General features: G+C 34.6%; 1 protein-coding gene across 1 annotated transcript in view; it reads right to left on the bottom strand.

Annotated features, from left to right (window-relative positions):
* Positions 1–2,452: 2,452 nt before the first annotated feature.
* Positions 2,453–23,683, bottom strand: part of CAMK4 (calcium/calmodulin dependent protein kinase IV) — a 251,074-nt gene continuing 229,843 nt past the window's right edge. Inside the window, exon 11 of the mRNA XM_044657613.1 lies at positions 2,453–2,776. Coding sequence (XP_044513548.1) covers positions 2,453–2,776 — 324 coding nt within the window. The remainder of the gene's footprint in view (positions 2,777–23,683) is intronic.

Raw genomic sequence — 23,683 nt, forward strand, 5'->3', positions numbered from 1 at the left:
TGAATAAACATGTATTTGGGCATGGCTGTATTAGGATGATATAATAACAATGATTAAAGAAATGAATGGTGTTGATTCTAGTAGGCTAATTTATTGACTTGATGCCCTAAGTGACCATTGCTCCTTGAAATGTAGAACAGATATGATATTTCTGTTAGAAAAGTTTTCTTCAGATTAAATCATTAGGAAGTCATTTTCCAGATGATATCTAATCTTTCTAAAATTCAGAGAAATGTTTTTCTTATTGCCCAGTGATGATGACTACTAGCATCCACCCAGAGTAAAAAATAGTGAGCCTTCTTTGTCATATGAATGGGGTGAAACTGGGGGCTTGAATAATAAAATAGAGCAAAAAAAGCATGATTTGCAAATCATTGCTGTCACATTTGTGCAAAGAACTCATCTAGCTGTCAAATTGAATTAAATTAAAAAAGCAGCAAATAATAGAACTACTTTTACCTGTAGGACACACTGCCTATTTCGATATTTAAGCAATAAGCACCTTTTTCTTCCCAGTGGAAGAAGGAAAAAAGGAAGAGCTTTGGAAGCATATCTTCAGTAATACTCTAGTGATCTTCAGAAAGTGAAGTATTTTATTTTCCAGTGTATGTTTCAGAGGAAAGGGTCAAAAGAATTGAAAATTGTGTATATTGGAGAACTTACTTGATTATTCAGTGAAGATTTTAAAGTTGTAGTTACAACCAAAAGCTAAAAATAGGAAAGGTGTGTAGCCATTTAAGGTGAAATATGAAACTGGATGCAGCAAGAGGCACTTTAATATTATTTTTTACAAATACAAACTCTTAATGTCATAAAATTTTGCTTTTCATGTAGGGATTTACTTCATAGTAAGTTGTATTGCTAACAAGAAGGCTCAAAGTCATTAGTGAATGGTAGTAATGTATTGTGTAGGGGTAATAATTTCTAAAACATTATCTGGAAACACAAATGTCTCATAACTGCGCTGGTGGTATGCAATTAATTTTCCAGTTTTACCAGAAAAATTATAGACTGGAGTAAATAAAATTATAAAATATACAAGCATTTGACTTAAAAAAAGACTTGATAAAAATTTAATTTGAACTTCAAAATTATACATGTTTAATAGCTGATTTCTGTGAATCACTAGAGTTTATTTAAACAGGAAAGATGTACTATTAAACCCCCAAAAAAGAGTTTATTTTAAAATTAAGACAATCAGAATAAAAATAATATTGGGATCCCAATTCTCTAATTTAAGGTTGTTTCAATAAAAAAGTAAAATAATATGACAATGTCACATATATCTAACACAGATACTTTAAAAATACTTTGTTATGAAATTAAGGAACTACTAGTTTGGAGCATAAAAACACACAAAGTACCTTTGTTGAATATGCTTTAGTTCATTAGCATTATGACTTTAACAATCAAGGGAAGAAAGTGACTTTTAATGGCAAAGGAGTTTCCTAAACTATAGCAAAGTTGATAATAGCCTTATTTTGAAAAATTACTTTCATAACATTCAGCCTTAGAAGATTTTTCTAAGTATTTAAAACTTTGTAATTACAGATTTTATCCATAAAAACATTTTTAGCTATATGGTTTTATAAACTACTAGGCAATTATAATTATATCTTAGAAAATGACAAGGATCCTAAATTTTTTTTTTGCACTACTCTATACATGTCCAATTTCCATCACCCTCTATCCCCTAAAGAGCTTTTCTTCAAAAGAATTCTTATGAAAGAGAAAGTGAGAGTTTGGAAGGAAAGAAAATAGGGACCAATCCAGTTGTATTGAAATTTTGCCAGGATAATGAAATGGTAGAATTCTATGAAAGGACTTTTTGGTTATTAGTTATATAAACAGTTAAAGATACAGTAAGGCATTCTCAACACAAGGTAGAGGGGCATATAGCTTCATGGCCCTTGAAAGTAATGCTTCAATTTCTTATCAGAATTTATGGAATGTTTTTGCATATACTAGACATCTATTTGCTAACTTCTTGTAAACAGTTTTTACATATGAATTTTAAAACTCATTTAAACAGTTTCATGGTAACGACATGTAGCAGATGGTCAGTATGCCAATAGAAATAACTACTATTCCAAAGAAATCAGATAATAACTCCCTCAGAAGGCTAATTTTTGAAAACAGAAACTATAAATATGATTCACTTCAAACATTAACTTTTGCCCTCTGTTAATATACATGAAGTTTAAGTTTTATGCTGTTTGTTCATTGTCAAATTCCACTTGTTGGTATTAGATAACACTATATGAAATCCATTACATGCCAAAGAAGACACTATGATTCATAAGCAGTCACATGCATTGGAGTTAGGGTCACCAGCTGACATATTATTACACATTGTTTTGCACCTCAAAAACAGAACCACTACAGTGAAGATCATGCTTACAAATCTCCCTGACTGAAAAACAAATTAGTCCATGCATGAAAGTGACTAACTTCAGCCTTCTGTTGGGAACCACTGTTGCATTTCTTCCTCTCCAGGTACTCTTAGGGCTTCTTCTGGAGCAAAGTATTGTGCTCCAGGCCCGGGTTCTACTCTGGGTTCCATTTTGTCTTTTATTTCTTCTTCAAGTTGGGTTTCTGTTACTGCCAACACAAACTCGCCTGAGCTTTGTTTTAGCATGTCCTCTTCCTTCTGAGTTTCATTTTGTTTCCTCTCACTTTCTTCATCTGGTTTTGAAGTCTTACAGGTGACCGAAAGGCAGCTGTGACCACCACCACCCCCCAGTCGGGTGGAGGCCACCACTGCTTTCACTGCAGCCTAATGGAAAAGAGAACAGCAAGAGTTTTAGCTTCCTTTGAAAAAAGATCAGTCCTGATGTTGTTAGATACTGGAGGTAAACATTCATTCTTTCAAGAAGTGTTGAAGACATGAACTTAAATTTTTAAACATTATCTTGAAAAAAGACAACTTAGTAATTATCATTATTTAGATTGTCTTTAAAAGTGATCTCTTCACAGCAACCCTTTTGAGTAATTAAGTATTGTTAGTTCTGTGTAAAAGATAACCTGTTGCTCAGAGAAATTAAATGAAATTTCAAAGCCTCCTCAAATAAGTAGGAAAATGGCAGACTGGTTTTGGTTTTTTTAGTTGTCAAAATCTTATTTTTCCCATAACACAGCAAAATGATCATCTATATACATAAAGCAGAATAGAAAAAGGGAAGATTTAACATAAAACCACAAATCTCAATTTGTAGCAGCTTACTTTCCCTTTTCAGTATATAATGAACTCAGCATGTAACTTTCAGACTTCTGATTTTCTGTATTTCCTTCTGATTTTCTTCCTATTCTCTTCTGTGCATTTTTTTGGGGAAATTATTTCATTCTTTTTTTTTTCCTTTTTGGCAATTCTATCTGTCCTAAAATCCTTCTCTTCCCAACTCTTTTCCCTACCTACAATGAAAAAAAAAAAAACCCACCAAAACTTTAAACACAAAAGCTTTAGAACAAATATGCTGAGTGAAGCAAAACAAATGCCCACTTGCCCATGTCCAGAAATGAACAAACAGCAAGAGAATCACTTAACCATAGAAAATGTTTACAGACACAAAGAAAAGCAAGGTATTACTAAATCGGTGCCTTATTCTTCTTTTGTCTTTTTAAAAAAACAATGAGAGGAAAGGAACCACATGCAAAACTTGAAAGAAAAATGAGAATTAGTCTCAGGCATTGAAATAACTCAAAAAGGAATTCAAAAATCAAATAAAAAAGTGAAGGAGAAATGGGGAAATGAATGAAAATAATATGAAAAGAAAATAACAGTTTAAAAATAAAAATTGGTCAAGTGAGGAAAAAAAGCCCAAAAATACAATGAAGAAAAGAATCTCTTAAAAAACAGAATTGACCTACTTGAAAAAGAGGCTTAACAATCCAGTGAAGAAAAGAGTTCCATGAAAAGTAGAATAGTCTAAATGTAAAAGGAAGATCAAAAGAGCATGGAAGAAAATCAGTCTTTAAGGAATAGAATTGGGCAAGTAGAAGGTTAATTCCATGAGACATCAAGAAACAATGAAGCAAAATCAAAGGAATGAAAAAATAGAAAAAATATGAAATATCTAACTGAAAAAAATGATTGACCTGGAAAACAGATCCAGGAGAGATAATTTAAGAATTATTGGACTACCTGAAAATCATGACCAAACCAAACAAAATAAAATATCATATTATAAGAAATAACACATCATATTATAAGAAATTTCCAAGAAATCTGCCCTGATATTCTCAAATAAGAGCATAAAATAAAAATGGAAAGAATCCATACATCACCTCCTACAACAAATCCCCAAATGACAAGTCCCAGGAATGTTACATAGCCAAATTTAAGAGCTCCTAGGCTAAGGAGAAAGTACTGCAAGCAGTCAGAAAGAAACAATTCCAATATCATGGAGCCCCAGTCAGTATTACACAGGATCTGGCAGCTTCTACACTGAAGGATCAGAAGCCTTGGAATATGATATTCTGAAAGACAAGGGAACTGGGTTTACAACCAAGAATCATCTACCCATCAAGACTGACTATATTCTTTGGGGAAAAAATATGGTTATTTAATAAAATAGATTTCCAAGCATTCCTGAAGAAAAATTAGACCAAAACAGAAGATTTGAAGTCTAAACAAAAAATTCAAGAGAAGCACAAAAAGGTAAATAAGAAAGAGAAAAAATTTAAGGGACTCAATAAGTTCAAATTGTTTATATTCCTACATGGAGAGATAATATTTATAACTTAAAATTTTTATCATTATCATAGTAGTTAGAAAAAGTATACATAGAGAGAGAGGGTGTGGTAGCAAGCTGTTTAGGATGATATTTAAAAAATAATCAAGGGGTAAAAAATAGGATTTCACTGAGAGAAATAGGTAGAAGTAAAACAGGATAAATTATATCACAGGTGTGGGGGTGAAACTATTACAATGGAGGGGAGGATGAGGGTAGTATTGGGTAATACTACTCTCATTGGAATTGGCTCAGAGAGAAATAATGTTAAATTCTTTGGGATATGGAATCCTATATTGTCCTATAGAGAAGTAGAGGGGAAATAAGAGTGGTAGTGGGGAAGAGAGTAATATAAGGGAGGGAGAAGTTGAGGGGTGATTAAAAGACTCTATGGAGAAGTAGGAAGAGAATAAGAAGAGTGGTGATGGGAAGGGGAGTAATATAAAGAAGGGGGAATGGAGGGAGTGATTAAAGGCAAAACACTTGTATGGAAGAATAGAGTGAAAGGAGAAAGTGTAGGATTAAAAGAGAGAAAACAAGATGGTAATCATAACTGAATATAATTGGTAGGAACTCACCCTTTAAAAGGAACTAGATAGCAGAGTGAATTAAAAAACAGATTCCTATGATATGTTGTTTACAAGAAATGCATTTAAGGCAGATAGACACATACAAAGTAAAAGTAAGGGGGTGGATCAGAATCTATTGGGTTTCAACTGAGATAAAAATACATAACAGGAGTAGCAATCATGATCTGAGACAAAGTTAAAGCAAAAATAAATCTTATTAAAAGAGATAAGGAAGGTAATTAAATCTTACTAAAAGGTACTATAGATAATGAAGTACTAACAATATGTGCACCAAATGATATAGCCACCAGTTTTTTAAAGGAGAAACTAAAAGAACTAAATGAGGAAATAGATAGTAAAACTATACTAGTGGAGGACTTCATCTTCCCCTATCAGAACTAGATAAGTCTAACAAAAAAATTAATAAGAAATAATGGAAGCAATTGAAATTTTAGAAAAGTTAGATTTAATAGATATTTGGAAAAAATTGAATGGGGGAAAAAAAAGGATATACCATCTTTTCAGCAGCACATGGCACATACACAAAAATTGACCATGTTACTAGGGTATAAAAACTTCAAAACCAAATGAAGAAAAGTAGAAATAATAAATGTAACTCTTCCAGATCATAATGCAATAAAGAAATTATAATCAATAAGGGCTCATGGAAAGACAAATTAAAAATTGATTGAAAACTAAATAATCTAATTCTTCAAAATGGGTGGTCAAAATGGGGTCAAGGAACAACTCATAGAAACAATCACTGACTTCATTAAAGAGAATGACAATGGGGAAACAACATATCAAAATTAATGGGATACAGTTAAAGTAGTATATAGGGGGAAATTAATATCCCTGAATGTTTATATTAATAAAATAGAGGAAAAGCAGATTAATGAATGGGCATGCAGCTAAAAAAAAACTAGAAAAAGAACAAATTTAAAATCTTCAATGAAAGACTAAATTGAAAATCTTAAAAGTCAAAGGAGAAATGAATAAAAATGAAAATAAAATAATGATTAAATAAATGAATAAGACAGAGTTGGTATTATGAAAAAAATACAAATAAAATAGATAGGGAATTGGTTAATTTAACTAAAAAAAGGAAAGAAGAGAATAAAATTACTAGTACCAAAAATGAAAACAGTGAATTCACCTCCAATAAAGAGAAAACTAAAGCAATCATTAGGGGCTATTTTGCTTAATTTTATGACAACAAATTTGAAAATCTAGTTGAAATGGATGAATATTTACAAAAATGTAAATTACCTAGATTGGCAAAAAAAGGAAATAAAATACTTAAATAATTTCATCTCAGAAAAAGAAATTTGACAAGCCATCCATGAACTCCCTAAAAAAAATCCTCAGGGCCAGATGGATTCACAAGTGAATTCTATCAAACATTTAAAGAATGATTTATTCCAAATCTACATAAATGCAAAATAAGCAAAGAAGGAGTCCTACCAAAAATTTTTAATGACACAAATATTGTGCTGATACCTAAGCCAAGAAGACCAAAAAGAGAAAAAGAAAATTACACACTAATTTCCTTAATTAATATTGATGCAAAAATCTTAAATACTATCAAAGAGACTACTGCAATATATGACAAAGATTATTCATTATGACCAGGTAGGATTTATACAAGGCTAGTTTAATATTAGGAAAACCATCAGCATAATTGACCATATCAGTAATCAAATTAACTAATCACATTATTATTTCAATAGATGCAGAAAAAGCCTTTGAAAAAATATATCACCCTTTCCTATTAAAAACACTAGAAAACACAGGAATTAATGGGCCTTTCCTTAAAATAATAAGTAATATCTCTAAAACCATCAGTGAGTATCTGCAATAACCTCAGTTAGAAATCTTTCCATTAAGATCAGTAGTAAAACAAGGACGCCCATTATCACCACTATTATTTTATATTGTACTAGAAATGTGCTTAGCAATAAGAGAAGAAAAAGAAATTGAAGAAATTGAAGTACGCAAACAAAATAAACTATCACTCTTGGTGGATGGTATGATGTTCTTAGAAAATCCTAGAGAATCAGCTAAAAAACTAGTTGAAATAATAACTTTAGCAAAATTACAGGATAAAAATAAACCCATATAAATCATCAGTATTTCTAGATATTTCCTACAAAGTTCAGTGGCAAGATTTAGAAAGAATAATTCCATTTAAAATCATTCTAGACAATATAAAATACTTTGGAATCTATTTGCCAAGATAAACACAGGAATTATATGACCACAATTACAAAACACTTTTCATGCAAATAAAGTTAGCTCTAAACAATTGGAAAAACATGAATTGTTCACTGTTAGGCCTACGCAAATTAATTTACTTATTCAGTGCCATACCAAACTACCAAAAGACTGTTTTATAGAACTAGAAAAAATAACAAAATTCATCTGGAAGAACAAAAGGTCAAGAATATCAAGAGAACTAATAAAAAAAATGTGAAGGATGTGGCTTAGTGGTATAAGATCTTAAACTATAATAGAAAGCAGTATTCATCAAAACAATCTGGTACTGACCCAAAAATAGAATGGTGGATCAACAGAATAGATTAGGGGTAAATGACATCAGCAATCTAGCATTTGATAAATCCAAAGGTTCCAGCTTTGGGGATAAGAATGTGCTATCTGACAAAAACTGCTGGGAAGACTGGAAAATGGCATGATAAAAATTAGGCATAGGTATATGATTTAGACATAAAGGGTGATATAAATAAATGAGGGCAACACAGAATATTTTTCCTGTCAGATCTATGGAAAGGGGAAGAATTTATGATTGAACAAGAAATAAAGAACATTATGAGATGTTAAATGAATTATTTTGATTATTAAATTTTAAAAATTTTGTACAAACAAAACCAATAAAACCAAGATTAGAAGGGAAACAACAAACTGGGGAAAATTTTTATAACACATTTTTCTAATAAAAGTCTCATTTCTCAAATATACAAAATATTAAATTTATAAGAATACAAGTCATTCCCCATTTGACAAATGGTCAAAGGGTATGAATAGGGAGTTTTCAGGTGAAGAAATCAAAACTATCAATAGTCATATGAAAAATGTTCTAAATCCCTCCTGATTAGAGAAATGCAAATTAAAACAACTCTGAGGTTCCACCTCATACCTATCATGTTGACTAATATGACAGTAAATAAAAACGATAAATGTTGGAGGGCACATGGCAAAACTGGAACATTATTGGAGCTGTGAACTGATCCAGCCATTCTGGAGGGCAATTTGGAATTATGGCCAAAGGGCAATAATAACACTACTAGGTCTGTATTCTGGAGAGATTTTAAAGAGGAGGGGAGAAGGCCCTATTTTCAAAAAAATATTTGTAGCAGCTCTTTTTGTGGTGGCAAAGAATTAGAAATTAAGGGGATGTCCATCAATTAGGGAATGACAGAACAAATTGTGATATATGATGGTGATGGAATACTATTGTGCTATAAGAAATGATGAACAGGATGATTTCAGAAAGAGCCTGAGTGAAATAAGTAAAACCAGGAAAATATTGTACATAGTAACAGCAATATTGTTGTATAGACTTAGCTATTATTGACAATTCAGGTCAATTGTGAAGGATTTATGACAAAGAATGCTATCCACCTCTGTGGTAGTAGAATTGGAAATAAGGTAATTAGATATTGTTAAATAAGTTTGCAAATATAACCTTACCTCTCTTTTGTAAGCAATTATTTTTTGCCTTTTGAAATGTAATATTCTAAGATCTCTTCTTCTATAGCTAAGTAGTTGCAAAAAAATTGCTATTCTGTGTTTCATTGGTACTTGAACACTTTATTTTTGGCTGCCTATAATCCCTTTTCTCTTATGTGGAAACTCTCAAATTTGGCTATAACATTACTGGGAGTTTGGGGCTTTGTTTCAGGAGTAACCAGTGGATTATTTCCATTTTCATGTTGCTCTCTGGTTATAATTGAGTTGGTCCAGAATGTTTTTGTTTATAATTTCTTGAACTATGATAAACAAGGTTTTTTTGGTGGGAGGGGTATCTATGGTTTTTAGTAAGTTTATAATTCTTAGATTATCTCTTTTTGACTCATTTTCCACATGAGTTGTTTCTGATAGTATATTTCTTACATTTTCTTCTCATTTCTCAATCTTTTTATTTTCTTTGAATATTCCTTCTCATCTCATGAAGTCAATATTTTCTGTCTGACTTATAATTATTATTTTTAGGGATAAGATTATTTTCTGTTCTAAGATATTGATTATCCTTCCCATTCTTTCTTCCATAGCTATCTTTTGTTTAAGAGTCACATTTTAAGAAACTTCTTGCTTTATTTCTTCAAAGCAGTCTCATAGTCCTTATAACAAGTCATTCTTTTCTCTAAGGAGCTACTGGGACTTGTTGTGGACTTAGTTTATTCTGAATTTTCCTCCTGAATTTCTATCAAAAGTAGTCATTGTGAAAATAAAAAGTAGTCATGTTTAGTGGTTTGTTTTTCTGTTTACCCATATCTCTAGCCTCAGTTTCTGGTATAGAATATTGTGTTTGGATCAAACACTGCTCCCTGCCATACTATCAGAAAGTTAGGTCAAGACTAGTTTGGCCCTAGATCTGATGCTTAAGCCTAAACTTTGCCTTCTACAGGAATTCCTGTATTTTGGTTGACTCTGACTTCTGGTGGCTTGACGTGGATTATGGGCATGCCTTTTCTCTGTTTTGTCTTTTTTACAATCAAAAGCTAAGAGCTGGAGTTATTTTTTATTCTAATGCCAAGAAGTTCCAACTAATTTTAGGTGACAGTCTTTGTAATATCGCTTTTGCTATTATGGCCTTTTCTTCTGCTGTGACTGAATGCTAAGTTGCCCAGGTGTCCTGTTTCCTCATCTGTCTCAGGTATAGACTACTTGTGTTGGATTAGATTATTTAAACCCTGGTCTGGCCCTGTCTCCAGAGCCAGATAATTAGTCTGTGTTGGCCTTTTTTCCTGGTGGTTTAAATGATGTTCTTTTTGCCTACCTTGGAATAGCTCTATTCAGAGCCTCTATATGTTGACAAACCTGACAATCTTCTTGTGTGATCCTAGATTTGATGAGAGGACTTATAGCTACTTCTCTCTTTTCTTCATTATGTTCCCTTGTAGTAAATTTCTTTCCCCTCCCTTTTAAAATTTTTATTTTGAATATTTACCCATAGTTACATGTTTTGTGTTCTTTCCCTCTCCCCCAAAACCCTCTACCCGCCTGCTCCCCCCCATAGTCGACACAAAATTCCACAATTCTCAGTTTTACATGTATCATTGATTAAGACCTAATTCCACATTGTTGATAGTTGGACTAGAGTTATCGTTTAGCGTCTACATCCCCAATAATATCCCCATCAGCCCATATGTTCAAGGAGTTGTTTTTCTTCTGTGTTTCTTCTCTCACAGTTTTTCCTCTGAATGTGGATAGTGTTCTTTCTCATAAGTCCCTCAGCCTTGCTCTGGATCCTTGCATTGCTGCTAATAGAGAAGTCCGTTATGTTTGATTGTACCACTGTGTATCAGTCTCTGTGTACAATGTTATCCTGGATCTGCTCCTTTCACTCTGCATCAATTCCTGGAGGTCATTCCAGTTCACATGGAATTCCTCCAGTTCTTTATTCCTTTGAGCACAATAGTATTCCATCACCAACAGATACCACAATTTGTTCAGCCATTCCCCAATTGAAGGACATTCCCTCATTTTCCAATTTTTTGCCACCACAATGAGCACGGCTATAATATTTTTGTACAAGTCTTTTTCCTTATTATCTCTTTGGGGTATAAACCAAGCAGTGCTAAGGCTGGATCAAAAGGCAGATAGTCTTTTAAAGCCCTTTGGGCATAGTTCCAAATTGCCATCCAGAATGGTTCGATCAGTTCACAACTTCACTAACAATGCATTAATGTCCCAATTTTGCCACATCCCCTCCAACATTCATTACTCTCTCCTGCTGTCATTTTAGCCAATCTACTAGGTGTGAGGTGGTACCTCAGAGTTGTTTTGATTTGCATTTCTCTAATTATAAGAGATTTAGAACACTTTTTTCATGTGCTTATTGATAGTTTTGATTTCTTTATTTGAAAATTGCCTATTCATGTCCCTTGCTCATTTATCAATTGGGGAATGGCTTGATTTTTTTTACAATATTTTACAAATGATTCAGCTCCTTATATATTTGAGTAATTAGATCTTTGTTTGAGTTTTTTGTTATAAAGATTTTTTTCCCAATTTGTTGCTTTCCTTCTAATTTTGGTAGGATTGGTTTTGTTTGTACAAAACCTTTTTAGTTTAATGTAATCAAAATTATTTATTTTATATTTTGTATTTTTTTCTGACTCTTGCTTGGTTTTAAAATCTTTCCTTTCCCAGAGATCTGACAAGTATGCTATTCTGTGCTCACCTAATTTACTTATAGTTTCATTCTTTATATCCAAGTCATTCACCCATTCTGAATTTATCTTGGTATAGGTTGTGAGATGTTGATCTAGACCCAATCTCTCCCATATTGTTTTCCAATTTTCCCAGAAGTTTTTGTGAAGTGAGAATCATCTCCAGAGCCCAGCTCCTGATATCTGTGGCTACCTGACTGATTCCTGAGATCAACCAGCCACCTCTTCAACATCTATCAATTTCTTTTGTTGTTCCCTATACTTGGAAAGCCTCTGCCAAAAACTACCATCACTATTGATCCAAACTACTGAGTTTACCTTGGTGAACAATTTCAAACCAGGGTGAATGGGGTCAAACCTGGCATTTGACTCCATCTTCAATCAAACCTGAATCTAATACTATCTCTGTGGGGTTAGTTTAGATTTTAGATAGATAGAAGGGGATATCAAGGTGAGAGGGAATTAGAGCAGCCTTGGCCTTGCAGAGGGACGAAGAAATCTTGTGAAGGATTAGATTGAAAAAGGTAGATTTTAGGATAGAAATTAGGGAAAACCACAGCCCACTCACCTCACCTTACCCAAACCATGATTTTTCAATAAACCTTGTTAATTTTTAAACGTAGCCAGATCAGAGTTAATTGGCCTAAGACCAGACTAAGGTCTTCAGGCCTCTGATCTGGAAAGTGTTTGTTAAGGGTATCTTGATGGGTTGAGCAAAACTCTCCCATTCATCTGTTGACTTTAACCATCCTTTCAAATGAAAGAGAACTTCCAAACATTCCCAAGTAAAAGGCCAGAACTATACAGAAAATCTGAGGAGCAAATAAAACACTAAAGAGAAACATAAAAAAAAAAAAAAACAGGAAAGAGATAGCTCAAGGGATTCAAATAAGGTTAAACTTTTTCCACTGGGAACAATTAGGTGGATCAGTGGATTGAGAGTCAGGCATAGAGATGGGAGGTCCAGGGTTCAAATCTGGTCTCTCAAACACTTTGTATCTATGTGACCCTGGAGAAGTCATTTAACCCTCATTGCCTAGCTTTTACCACACTTCTGGCTTGGTACCAATACACAGAAGGTAAGTTTTTTTTAATTGTTTACATTCCTACATGGGAAGATGATAATTAAGATACCTAACTTATATAAAATATTTAAGGTACTTAAAATACTTATTATGCTTAAATTACTTAAGATACTTATGAAATTTATCACTATTGGGGCAATGAGAAGTATACATCCATAGCACACAAGGAGTAAGTTGAATATCATGGGATGATATTTAAAAAAAAAAACAAAGTTAAAGGGTGAAAAAGAGGGACAAAGTGGGAGAAGAGAAAAGGAAAGATATTGGAGTAAATTAAAAGTTAATGTAGTGGTTGGGAAAATGAGGGGAGGTGGCAGGCAATTCTTGAACTTTACTCTCCTCAGAATTGGGCTCAAAGCACGAATAATATCCACGCTCAGGAAGATCTATCTAGATAGATCTATCTTACCTAGGGAATAAGAGAAGGGGAATGAACAAAAGGAAGAGTTGACTGAGGGAGATAGTTCTTAGAATCAAAACATTTGTAAACAGAGAAAGATTAAAAGGAAAAATAAAGAAAGAAAACCAGAGGAAAATTAGGATAGAGGGGAATGGACAGTAATTATAACTGTGAACATGACTGAGATGAACTCACTCACACAACAGAAGAGTAGGATAGCAGAGTGGATTAAAAACCAGAATTGCACAATATGTTGTTTACAAGAACAAATTTAAAGCAGGGAGACACACACAGTGTAAAGATCCATAGGGAAATTTGTTATGTTTTAGCTAAAGGAGAAAAAAAAAGTTAGCATTCATGATCTCAGATAAAGCAAAAATAAAAATTGATCAAATTAAAAGAGATAAGGAAGGAAATTGGGTCCTGACAAAAAGTACCATAGTCAATGAAGTAATAACCATACTAAACATATACTCACCAAATGGCATAGCATCCAAATTCCTAAAGAAGTTAGGAAATAGATATAAAACTATGTAAGTAGGAGACCTCAATCTTTCTCTCTCAGACCTCAACAAATCCAATCAGAAAATAAACAAGAGGGCAGCTGGGTAGCTCAGTGGAGTGAGAGTCAGGCCTAGAGACAGGAGGTCCTAGGTTCAAACCTGGCCTCAGCCACTTCCCAGCTGTGTGACACTGGGCAAGTCACTTGACCCCCATTGCCCACCCTTACCACTCTTCCACCTATGAGACAATACACAGAAGTACAAGGGTTTAAAAAAAAAAGAAAAAGAAAATAAACAAGAAAGAAGTTAAGGAATTGAATAGAATTTTAGAAAAGTTGGATATTGATAGATCTTTGGAGAAAATTGAATGGGAAGAGAAAGGAATTGTGAGAATTTATTTTTATAAATTGTATTAATTCCAGTACATTAGAGAGAATTCCTACATCCAGGTCTTCAATCATGGGCTGTAACTAGTCTGAGGACCTTTGAATTTTCCTTATTCTTGGTTCCAATAAATGCTTTCATTTTAACAAAACCTGGTTAAAAAGCAAAAGAGACAATGATTTTCTTCTTTCACCCATCACCATTAAAGTAGCAAACAGTTAAGAGTTTGATGGACTACCACCTAATTAGAGATGTCTTGGGATGTTCAAGGGATGTGCTGAATAATGAGATCCTAAAACTCTGCCTGGCAGACCATCAGGGACTTTTGGTCATTGAATGGGGTACTAATTGACCAATCTACTGGCTATATACTGGTGTCATCAATAAATTGTTGTTCTTACCCTAAAGCCAATCTCAGAAATATTTTAATCATAATAGAATATACCTTTTTCTCAGCACCATGTAATAGGGCATAAAAGTCTCACAACCAAATGCAGAAATATTAGATGCATCCTTTTCAGACCATAATGCCATAAAAATTACATTTAACAAAGGATTGCAGAAAGAATAAAATAAATTGGAAATTAATTTTATCCTAAAGAATGAGTGAGTCAAAGATCAAATCATAGAATAATCGATAGATTCATTAAAGAGAATGATTACAAAGAGACAACATACCAAAATTTATAGAATGTAGCCATAGCAGTAGTTAGGGGACAATTATATCTCAAAATGAGTACATCAATAAATTAAAGGAAGAGCAGATAATTAAATTGGGCATGAGACTAAAAAAACTAGAAAAAAATGAAAAAACTTCAAACAAATTGTAAATCCCCAAAATCAAATGAGAGACTAATAAAACTAAAAATAAGAAAACCATTCAATTAATAAGATTAGTAGCTGGCTTTGTGTGGGAAATTCAACAAAATAAATAGACCACTAGTGCATTTGATTTTTTAAAAAGAAAGAAGAAAACTAAATTAGCAACATCAAAAATAAAAAGGTGAATCTGTAAACCAATGAAAAAGAAGCAATTGAAATTGAAGCAATTACCAGTACTTACTTCACCCAATTATATGCCAATAAATCTGACAAAGTAAAATAGATGACAAAAATATAAATTGTCCAGATTAACAAAAGATTAAATAGAATACTTAACTCCATTTTAGAAAAAGAAATTGAACAAGCCCTCAATAAATTCTTTGAGAAAATATCCCTAGAGTCAGATGGATTCACAAGTGAATTCTATCAAACATTTGAAGAACAATTATTTCCAGTGCTATATAAATTATTTGGAAAAATAGGTGAAGAAGAAATTCTGCCAAATTCTTTTATGGCACAAATATGGTACTGATAACAAAACCAGAAAGAACAAAAACAGAAAAAGAAAACTATAGACAAATCCCCCTAATGAATACTGATCAAAAATTTTAAGTAAAATACTAGCAAGGAGATTATTACAACATATCACAAGGATCATTGATTATGACTAGGGAGGTTTTATACCAGGTATGTAGGGCTGGTTCAATAGTAGGAAAATTATCAGCATAATTGGTCATATCAATAACAAAACCAATAGAAATAATATGATTATCTCAATAGATGCAAAAAAAGCTTTTGACGAAATACAACACCCATTTGTATTTAAAAATGTATAGAACAATGGAATAAATGGAGCTTTTATTTAAGGAATATTATTTAAAGAATTTTACCTAAAACTATCAACATGCGTTATCTTTAGTTGAAATAATCTAGAAGCCTTCACAATAAAATCAGGGATGAAGCTAGGATTCCTACCATCACCACTACCATTCAATATTGTACTGCAGAGGGTAGCTAGATGGCTCAGAGCCACACATAGGGACAGGAAGTCCTGAGTTCTGTAATGCAGGGGGAAGTGTAGACCGGTATAAGGGCAGCCAAGGGGCCTTAGGCAGACGTAGAAGTTGGTATGTGAAGTAGGGGTCCTACACCTAAGCTGAATGAAAGTCAGATGAACTCTCACCAGCAAAGCCAAGACCCCTTTAAGATCAGGATTCTCTGCCTCTGCCCCTGGGAGTTGGAATCAATTCTATTGGACAGTCGGTGTAGTTTCCAGGAAGGCGGCTGGGACTTCCTGAAATGAAACTGTTTGATAAAGGCTGGCCAACTAGAGTTATTAATCTGATCTGACTGCTGGTGATAATTGCCCCTTGATAAGGTAAAGCAAAGCTTCAAGAATCTTTAAGCTTGAGGTTAAATGGGTTTATTGGGTAATTAAATTGAATCAGGAAAAGGGAGTTGGAAAGTGGGTGAAGGTAAGCTAAAGGATCTTGGCTAAATAATATCACTAAAATACTCTAGAAAACACAGATTGATCTTTCCTAGGTGCAGCAGTATGAGAAAGCCTTGAGGGCAAATCTCAACTCTGATACAATTGGTTGCTGATGACTTGATAGTAGGATTTATTTCTTGTTTATAATAAGGGTTGTTGGGTATTCCAAAGAGCTGTTGACTTTGGCTAGGAATGGTAGTTGTTCCTACCTGCCTAATAAATCTATCCAAAACCACCCAGACCACCCAGGGCCCACTTTTCCACCCTTTTCCTCCCTAACCCTGGAGTTCAGAGCCAGAAGTGAAGTCAGGGGTCTGGGGACCCCTTTTTATACCCTCACTTCAACTGTCACCCTGGCACCTGGCCTGGGTCCTCTGCCAGGTTCTGTGTTCTAAATTGGCAACTGCCAGCTTGCACCCTCATGAAACATGGTTGCAGGTTTTTACACATAACAGTTCAAATCTGGATTCAGACCCTTCCTAAATGTATGACACTGGGCAAATCACTTAGCCACCATTGCCTAGCACTTACCACTCTTCTGCCTTGGTACCAACACACAACATTGATTCTAGATACAGACAGACAGACAGACAGACAGACAGACAGACAGACAGATAGATAGATAGATAGATAGATAGATAGATAGATAGATAGATAGATAGATAGATAGATAGATAGAGTGCTAGAAATGCTAGCTTTAACCATAAGAGAATAAAATTAAAAGAATTTGAATAGGAAATGAGGAGACAAAATTATTATTCTTTGAGGATCAACCAAAACACTTACCAAAACAATTAACAACTTTAGCAAAGTTGTAGGATATAAAATAAACCCATATTAATCATCAGCAACAAGTCCAACAAAGTCTTACAGCAAGAGATAGAAAAAGAAATCCCTCTTAAAATAGCTGTCGACAATATAAATTATTTGGAAGTCTATCTGCCAAGATAAGCTAAGGAACCATATGAACACAATTACAAAACACTTTTCACAAAATAAAGTCAAATCTAAACAACTGGAAAAACATTAATTGCTTCTGAGTACAATGAGCCAATATAATAAAAATGATTATCCTTCCTAAATTAATTTACCTGTTCAGTGCCTTACCAATCAAATCACCAAAAAAGTATTTGCTAGAGCTAGAAAAATAATAACAAAGTTCATTTGGAAGAGCAAAAGGTTAAAAATATTGAGGGAATTAATGCAAAAAAAATATGAAGGAAGTTGACTTAGCCATACCAGATCTCAAAAAAAGGAAATCATCAAAATGGTATGGTAAAAGCTAAGAAGTAAAATAGTGGGTCAATGAAATCAATTAGGTACACAACAAATAATGATAAATGACCATAGTAACCTAGTGTTTGATAAGTCCAAAGACGCAAACTTTTTTTTAACCTATACCTTCTCTCTTAGAATCAATGCTGTGTTTTGGTTCCAAGGCAGAAGAGCAGCAAGGGCTAGGCACCGGGGGTTAAGTGACTTGCCCAGGGTCACACAGCTAGGAAGTGAAGATTTAAATCCAAAATCTTCTCCTCTCTGGGCCTGGCTTTCAATCCACTGAGCCATATAGCTGCCCTCAAGATGCAAACTTTTGCAAGAAGATCTCATTATTTGCCCAAAACTGCTGGAAAATTGGAAAACTAGGCATAGACCAACATCTCACACCAATTATCAAGATAAAATCAAAATGGATACCATAATCAAATTAAGGGAGCCTGGAATAGTTTATCTGTCAGACATGAATAAGGTAAGAACTTATGACCAAATAAAGACATCTAAAACATTATGAGATGTAAAATGGATACTTTTGATTACATTACATTTAAACTTTTTTTTTTAAAACAGAAAAACCAATACAACCAAGATTAGAAGGGAAACAAAAAACTTTGAAAAATTTTTGTTATTTCTGGGGACAGCTGGGTGGCTCCGTGGATTGAGAGCCAGGCCCAGGGATAGAAGGTCCTAGGTTCAAATCTGACCTCACGCACTTAACCCCCACTGTCTAACCCTTACCACTCTTCTGCCCTAGAACCAATAAACAGTATTGATTCTAAGATGGAAGGTAAGGGTTTTTTTGTTTTGTTTTGTTTTTTAAAGCCTCTTTTCTCAAATATATAGAGAACTGAGTCAAAATTATAAATAATAAGAATACAAAGTATTCCCCAGATGACAAATGGCCATAGGAATCGATTGAAGAAATTAAAACTATCTTTAGTCATATTAAAAAAAATGTTCCAAAATTACTATTAATTAGAGAAATCCAAGTTAAAATAACTGTGGTACCACTTCGCACTTATCAGACTGGCTAACATGATAAAAAAGGACAATGTTAAATATTGGGGGGGATGTGGAAAAATGTCACTAATATCACTGTTGATGGAGCTATAAATTGATCTAACCATTCTAAAGAGCAATTTGGAACCATGCCCAAAGTGCCATAAAACTGTGTATACCCTTTGACTCAGCAATACCACTACTAAGTTTGTATCCCAAAGAGATCAGAGATAGGGGAAAAGAACCTATTGGTACAAAAACATTTATAGCAGCCTTGTGGTAAACCCTGAAAAGACTTATATAAAGTGATACAAAATGAAGTGAGAACCAGGAGAAAGTTGTATATAGTAACAACAATAATTTACAAAGATCAATTGTGGACAACTTAAATATTATCAACACCACAAATATCCAAAAAAAAAAACTCTGACGGATTCAAGATGAAAAAGTCATCTTCTGGGGGGCAGCTGGGTAGCTCAGTGGATTGAGAGCCAGGCCTAGAGACGGGAGGTCCTAGGTTCAAATCTGGCCTCAGACACTTCCCAGCTGTGTGACCCTGGGCAAGTCACTTGACCCCCATTGCCTACCCTTACCACTCTTCTGCCTTGGAGCCAATACACAGTATTGACTCCAAGACGGAAGGTAAGGGTTTAAAAAAAAAAAAAAAAAAAAAAAAAAGTCATCTTCCATCATAGAAGGAACTGATAGGGTCTGAATATGGATTGAAGAATACAATTCTCTACTTTATTTCCTTTGTGAATTTTTTCTTGTCTGCAAAATGTATCTTCTTTCACAACATGGTAAATAAGGAAATATACATTACATGATAGCATATCTATACCCTATATCATATTACTTGCTATCTTAGAGAGTGAGGAGGGGAGAAAGGGAGGGAGAGAACATGGATCACAAAGAACCAGAAAACTATTATTAAAATTGAATCTATAGATATCAGAGACTTCCGGTTAAGATGGAGGCAGAGTAAGGAGCAGCTGCTCCATCTCTCCTAACCGAAGCATACAAGACTCCTCAAGGGGAAATAAAAATGAGCCCAGACGAACGAAGGAACCCCACAACAGGGCACAGCATTGAAGGTACACAGAATCGGGGCATTTCCACGCTATAAAGGGGTGAAACAGCTCTCACTAAAACGCGAGAGGAAGAAGCCCCTCCCCTACACCCCACACCCCACACCACACACCTTGCATAACGCCAAGGCCAACACACAAGAGTGAAAACAGGACTGGGGCAACCAGTAAATCACTAGCAGCCCCAGGGCTTGTACCTGTGTGCTGCAAGACGAGGGACCCCAAGTGGCTAGGGGGCGTGCACGGACTTTCCCGAGCGTCTGCGTGGGTGAAGGCACTGCCTTGGGCCTGGACAAAGATCTCTAACACAGGGACTTTCCCAAGCATCTGTGCGGGTGAAGGCACTGCCTCTGGCCTGGACAAAGATCTCTAACCCAGGGACTTTCCCGAGCTTCTGCTTGGGGGAAGACAGTGCCTTAAGTGAGAATAAATATCTCTAATGCAGAGACTTTCCCTAGCATCTGTGTGGGTGAAGGCAGTGCCCTAGGCTTGAATAAAGATCTCCAACCCAGTCTTGAACCTCCAGTGAGGACCTGGTGAGGACCGGAGCATGGCTGTGGAAGCAGCCCCTGAGACTGCTGAAGGAGCCTTGGGCAGAGGGGCAGACTGGGGTCTACCAGGAGGCCTGACCCCAAGGACAAGGAGACCGGAGCCCCTGGGAGCTTAGAAAGCACAGGCAGACCCTGAGTGTGAAGACAAAGTGAGAAAGGGGGCGGGGCTAACGATGGCAAGCCAAGAACTCCAGAAGAAGAAAAAGATTATCAAAAAAAACTCTGGAACACTCGACAACTTTTACACAGAGAAAATCCAGACAACAGAGGAGGACAAACAAGTAATCCTATCCAAACCTTACCAAAAAAATGAAAGCTGGTCACAAGCTATTGAAGAGTTCAAAAATGAGATGTTGAAGAAGATGGAAGAGATCTGGCAAGAAAATAACAGCTTAAAAGGTAGAATTTTGCAATTGGAAAGTGAGGCTCAGAAATCAAATGAAATGATAAGTAAATTGAACACCAGAAATGACCAGATTGAAAAGGAAAACCAAAATATTATAGCCGAAAACCAAAATATTATAGCCGAAAACCAGTCCTTAAAGGCTAGAATTGAAAAATTAGAACACAATGATCTCTCAAGACAACAAGAACAAATAAAACAAAGTCAAAAGACTGACAAAATAGAAGGAAACATGAAATATCTTAATGAGAAAGTGACAGACCAAGAAAACTGGTCTAGAAGAGACAATTTGAGAATCATTGGTCTTCCTGAAAAAGGCTGAAATTAATAGAAATTTGGACTCCATACTTAAAGAAATTATTCAGCGAAACTGCCCTGAAGTTCTACAACAAGAGGGCAATATAGACATGGAAAGGATCCATAAAACACCCTCTACACTGGACACAGAAAAGTCAACACCAAGGAATATAATAGCCAAATTCAAGAGCTTCCAAGTAAAAGAAAAAAATCTTACAAGAAGCCAGAAAGAGACAATTCAAATATCAAGGAGCACCAATCAGGATCACACAGGATCTGGCAGCCTCCACGCTAAAAGACCGCAAGGCCTGGAACACGATATTCAGAAAGGCAAGAGAGATGGGTCTTCAGCCACGGATCAACTACCCATCAAAACTGACTATATACTTCCAGGGGAAAGTATGGGCATTCAACAAAATTGAAGAATTCCAAGTTTTTGCACAAAAGATACCAGGACTAAATGGAAAGTTTGATACCCAACCCCCAAAATCAAGAGAAACATGAAAAGGTAAATAAAAAACAGAGGGAAAAGAAAGAAAACTTATAATTTTTAAAATTCGACTCTTTAAGGGCTTAAATAAGATCTAATTATCTGTATTACTATGTGGAGAAATGCTATGTATAATTCTCTGTAGTGAACTCTATTCACTATTATAATATTCACTATTATAGCAACCAGAAGAATAATTCATAGAGAGATGATAGGATACTAAATGGTCTAAGATAACATAGGGGGTGGGAAAGAGGGGGGGAATAATAGGGAACACCAAGAAAAATCTGAGTAAATAAGAAAAATAGGATATTTCTATTACACACAAAGAGGACATGGGAAGGGGAGGAGATAAATACTATTATAAGAAGGAGAGGAAGAGACCATTAAGAGGGAATAATCAAACCTTACTCTCAGTGTAATCAATACGGAGAGGAAAGAGTAGCTTTATTATCCATTCAGATAAAAAACTCTATCTAACCCTACTGAAAAATCAGAAAGGAAAAACCAAAGGGAGCAGGGGAGTGGGGAGGTCAAAAAAGGAAGGCAAGAAGAAGGGGGAGAGAATTCATTAGGCCTTTAAAAAACAAAAATAGGGGAATAACAAGGGAGGGGACAGAAAGGGAAGTCAATCAAGGGAGGGGATAAGGGATACCAGCTCAAAGTAAACCACTGGTTTAAAAGAAAATAGTGTAAGAAGAAGGGGTGGGTCTGGGGGAGGATACAAAAATGTCAGTGAATGTGCAACTGATAATTGTAACTCTGAATGTGAATGGGATGAACTTGCTCATAAAACAGAAGCAAATAGCAGAGTGGATCAGAAACCAAAATCCTACCATATGTTGTCTACAAGAAACACATATGAGGCGGGTAGACACACACAAGTTTAAGGTTAAGGGCTAGAGCAAAATCTTTTGGGCGTCAAATGACAAAAAGAAGGCAGGAGTGGCTATTATGATCTCTGACAAAGCCAAAGTAAAAATAGATATGATTAAAAAAGACAGGGAAGGTCATTACATCCTGATTAAAGGCAGTATAAACAATGAGGAAATAACACTGCTCAATATATATGCACCAAGTGGTTTAGCATCCAAATTCATAAAAGAGAAACTGGCAGAGCTCAAGAAGGAAATAGATAGTAAAACCATACTAGTGGGAGATCTAAATATTCCTCTTTCAGATCTAGATAAATCAAACCAAAAAATAAATAAGAAAGAGGTAAGAGAGGTGAATGAAGTCCTAGAAAAATTAGATTTAATTGATATGTGGAGAAAAATAAATAGGGACAAATAGGAATACACCTTCTTTTCAGCTGCACATGGTATATTCACAAAGATTGACCATGTTATAGGGCATAGAATCATTTGCAAACACATGCAAATGAGCAGATATAATAAATGTAACCTTCTCAGATCATAATACAATAAAAATAGTAATTAGTAAGGGCACCTGGACAGGCAAATCAAAAACCAATTGGAAATTAATATGATTCTCCAAAACCAATTTGTCAAAGAAGAAATCATAGAAACAATCAACAATTTCATTGAAGAGAATGACAATGATGAGACATCCTACCAAACTCTGTGGGATGCAGCCAAGGCAGTACTCAGGGAGAAATTTATATCCTTGAATGCATATATTAACAAATTAAGGAGGGCAGAGATTAATGAATTGGGTATAAAACTCAAAAAATAAGAAAGCGAACAAATTAAAAACCCTCAGATGAAAACTAAATTAGAAATAATAAAAATTGAGGGAGAAATTAATAAAATTGAAAGTAAAAGAACTATTGAATTAATAAATAAGACTAGAAGCTGGTATTTTGAAAAAACAGGTAAAATAGACAAAGTACTGGTCAATCTAATAAGAAAAAGGAAAGAAGAAAACCAAATTGACGGTATTAAAGATGAAAAGGGAGACCTCACCTCTAATGAAGGGGAAATTAAGGCAATCATTAAAAACTATTTCACCCAATTATATGGCAATAAATGTAACAATTTAGGATATATGGATGAATACCTACAAATATATAAATTGCCTAGATTAATAGCAGAAGAAATAGAATACCTAAATAATCCCATATCAGAAATAGAAATTGAACAAGCCATCAAAGAACTCCCTAAGAAAAAATCACCAGGACCTGATGGATTCACAAGTGAATTCTATCAGACATTCAAAGAGC

The sequence above is a fragment of the Gracilinanus agilis genome, chromosome 1 (assembly GCF_016433145.1).
Source record: "Gracilinanus agilis isolate LMUSP501 chromosome 1, AgileGrace, whole genome shotgun sequence".
Lineage (NCBI taxonomy): Eukaryota > Metazoa > Chordata > Mammalia > Didelphimorphia > Didelphidae > Gracilinanus > Gracilinanus agilis.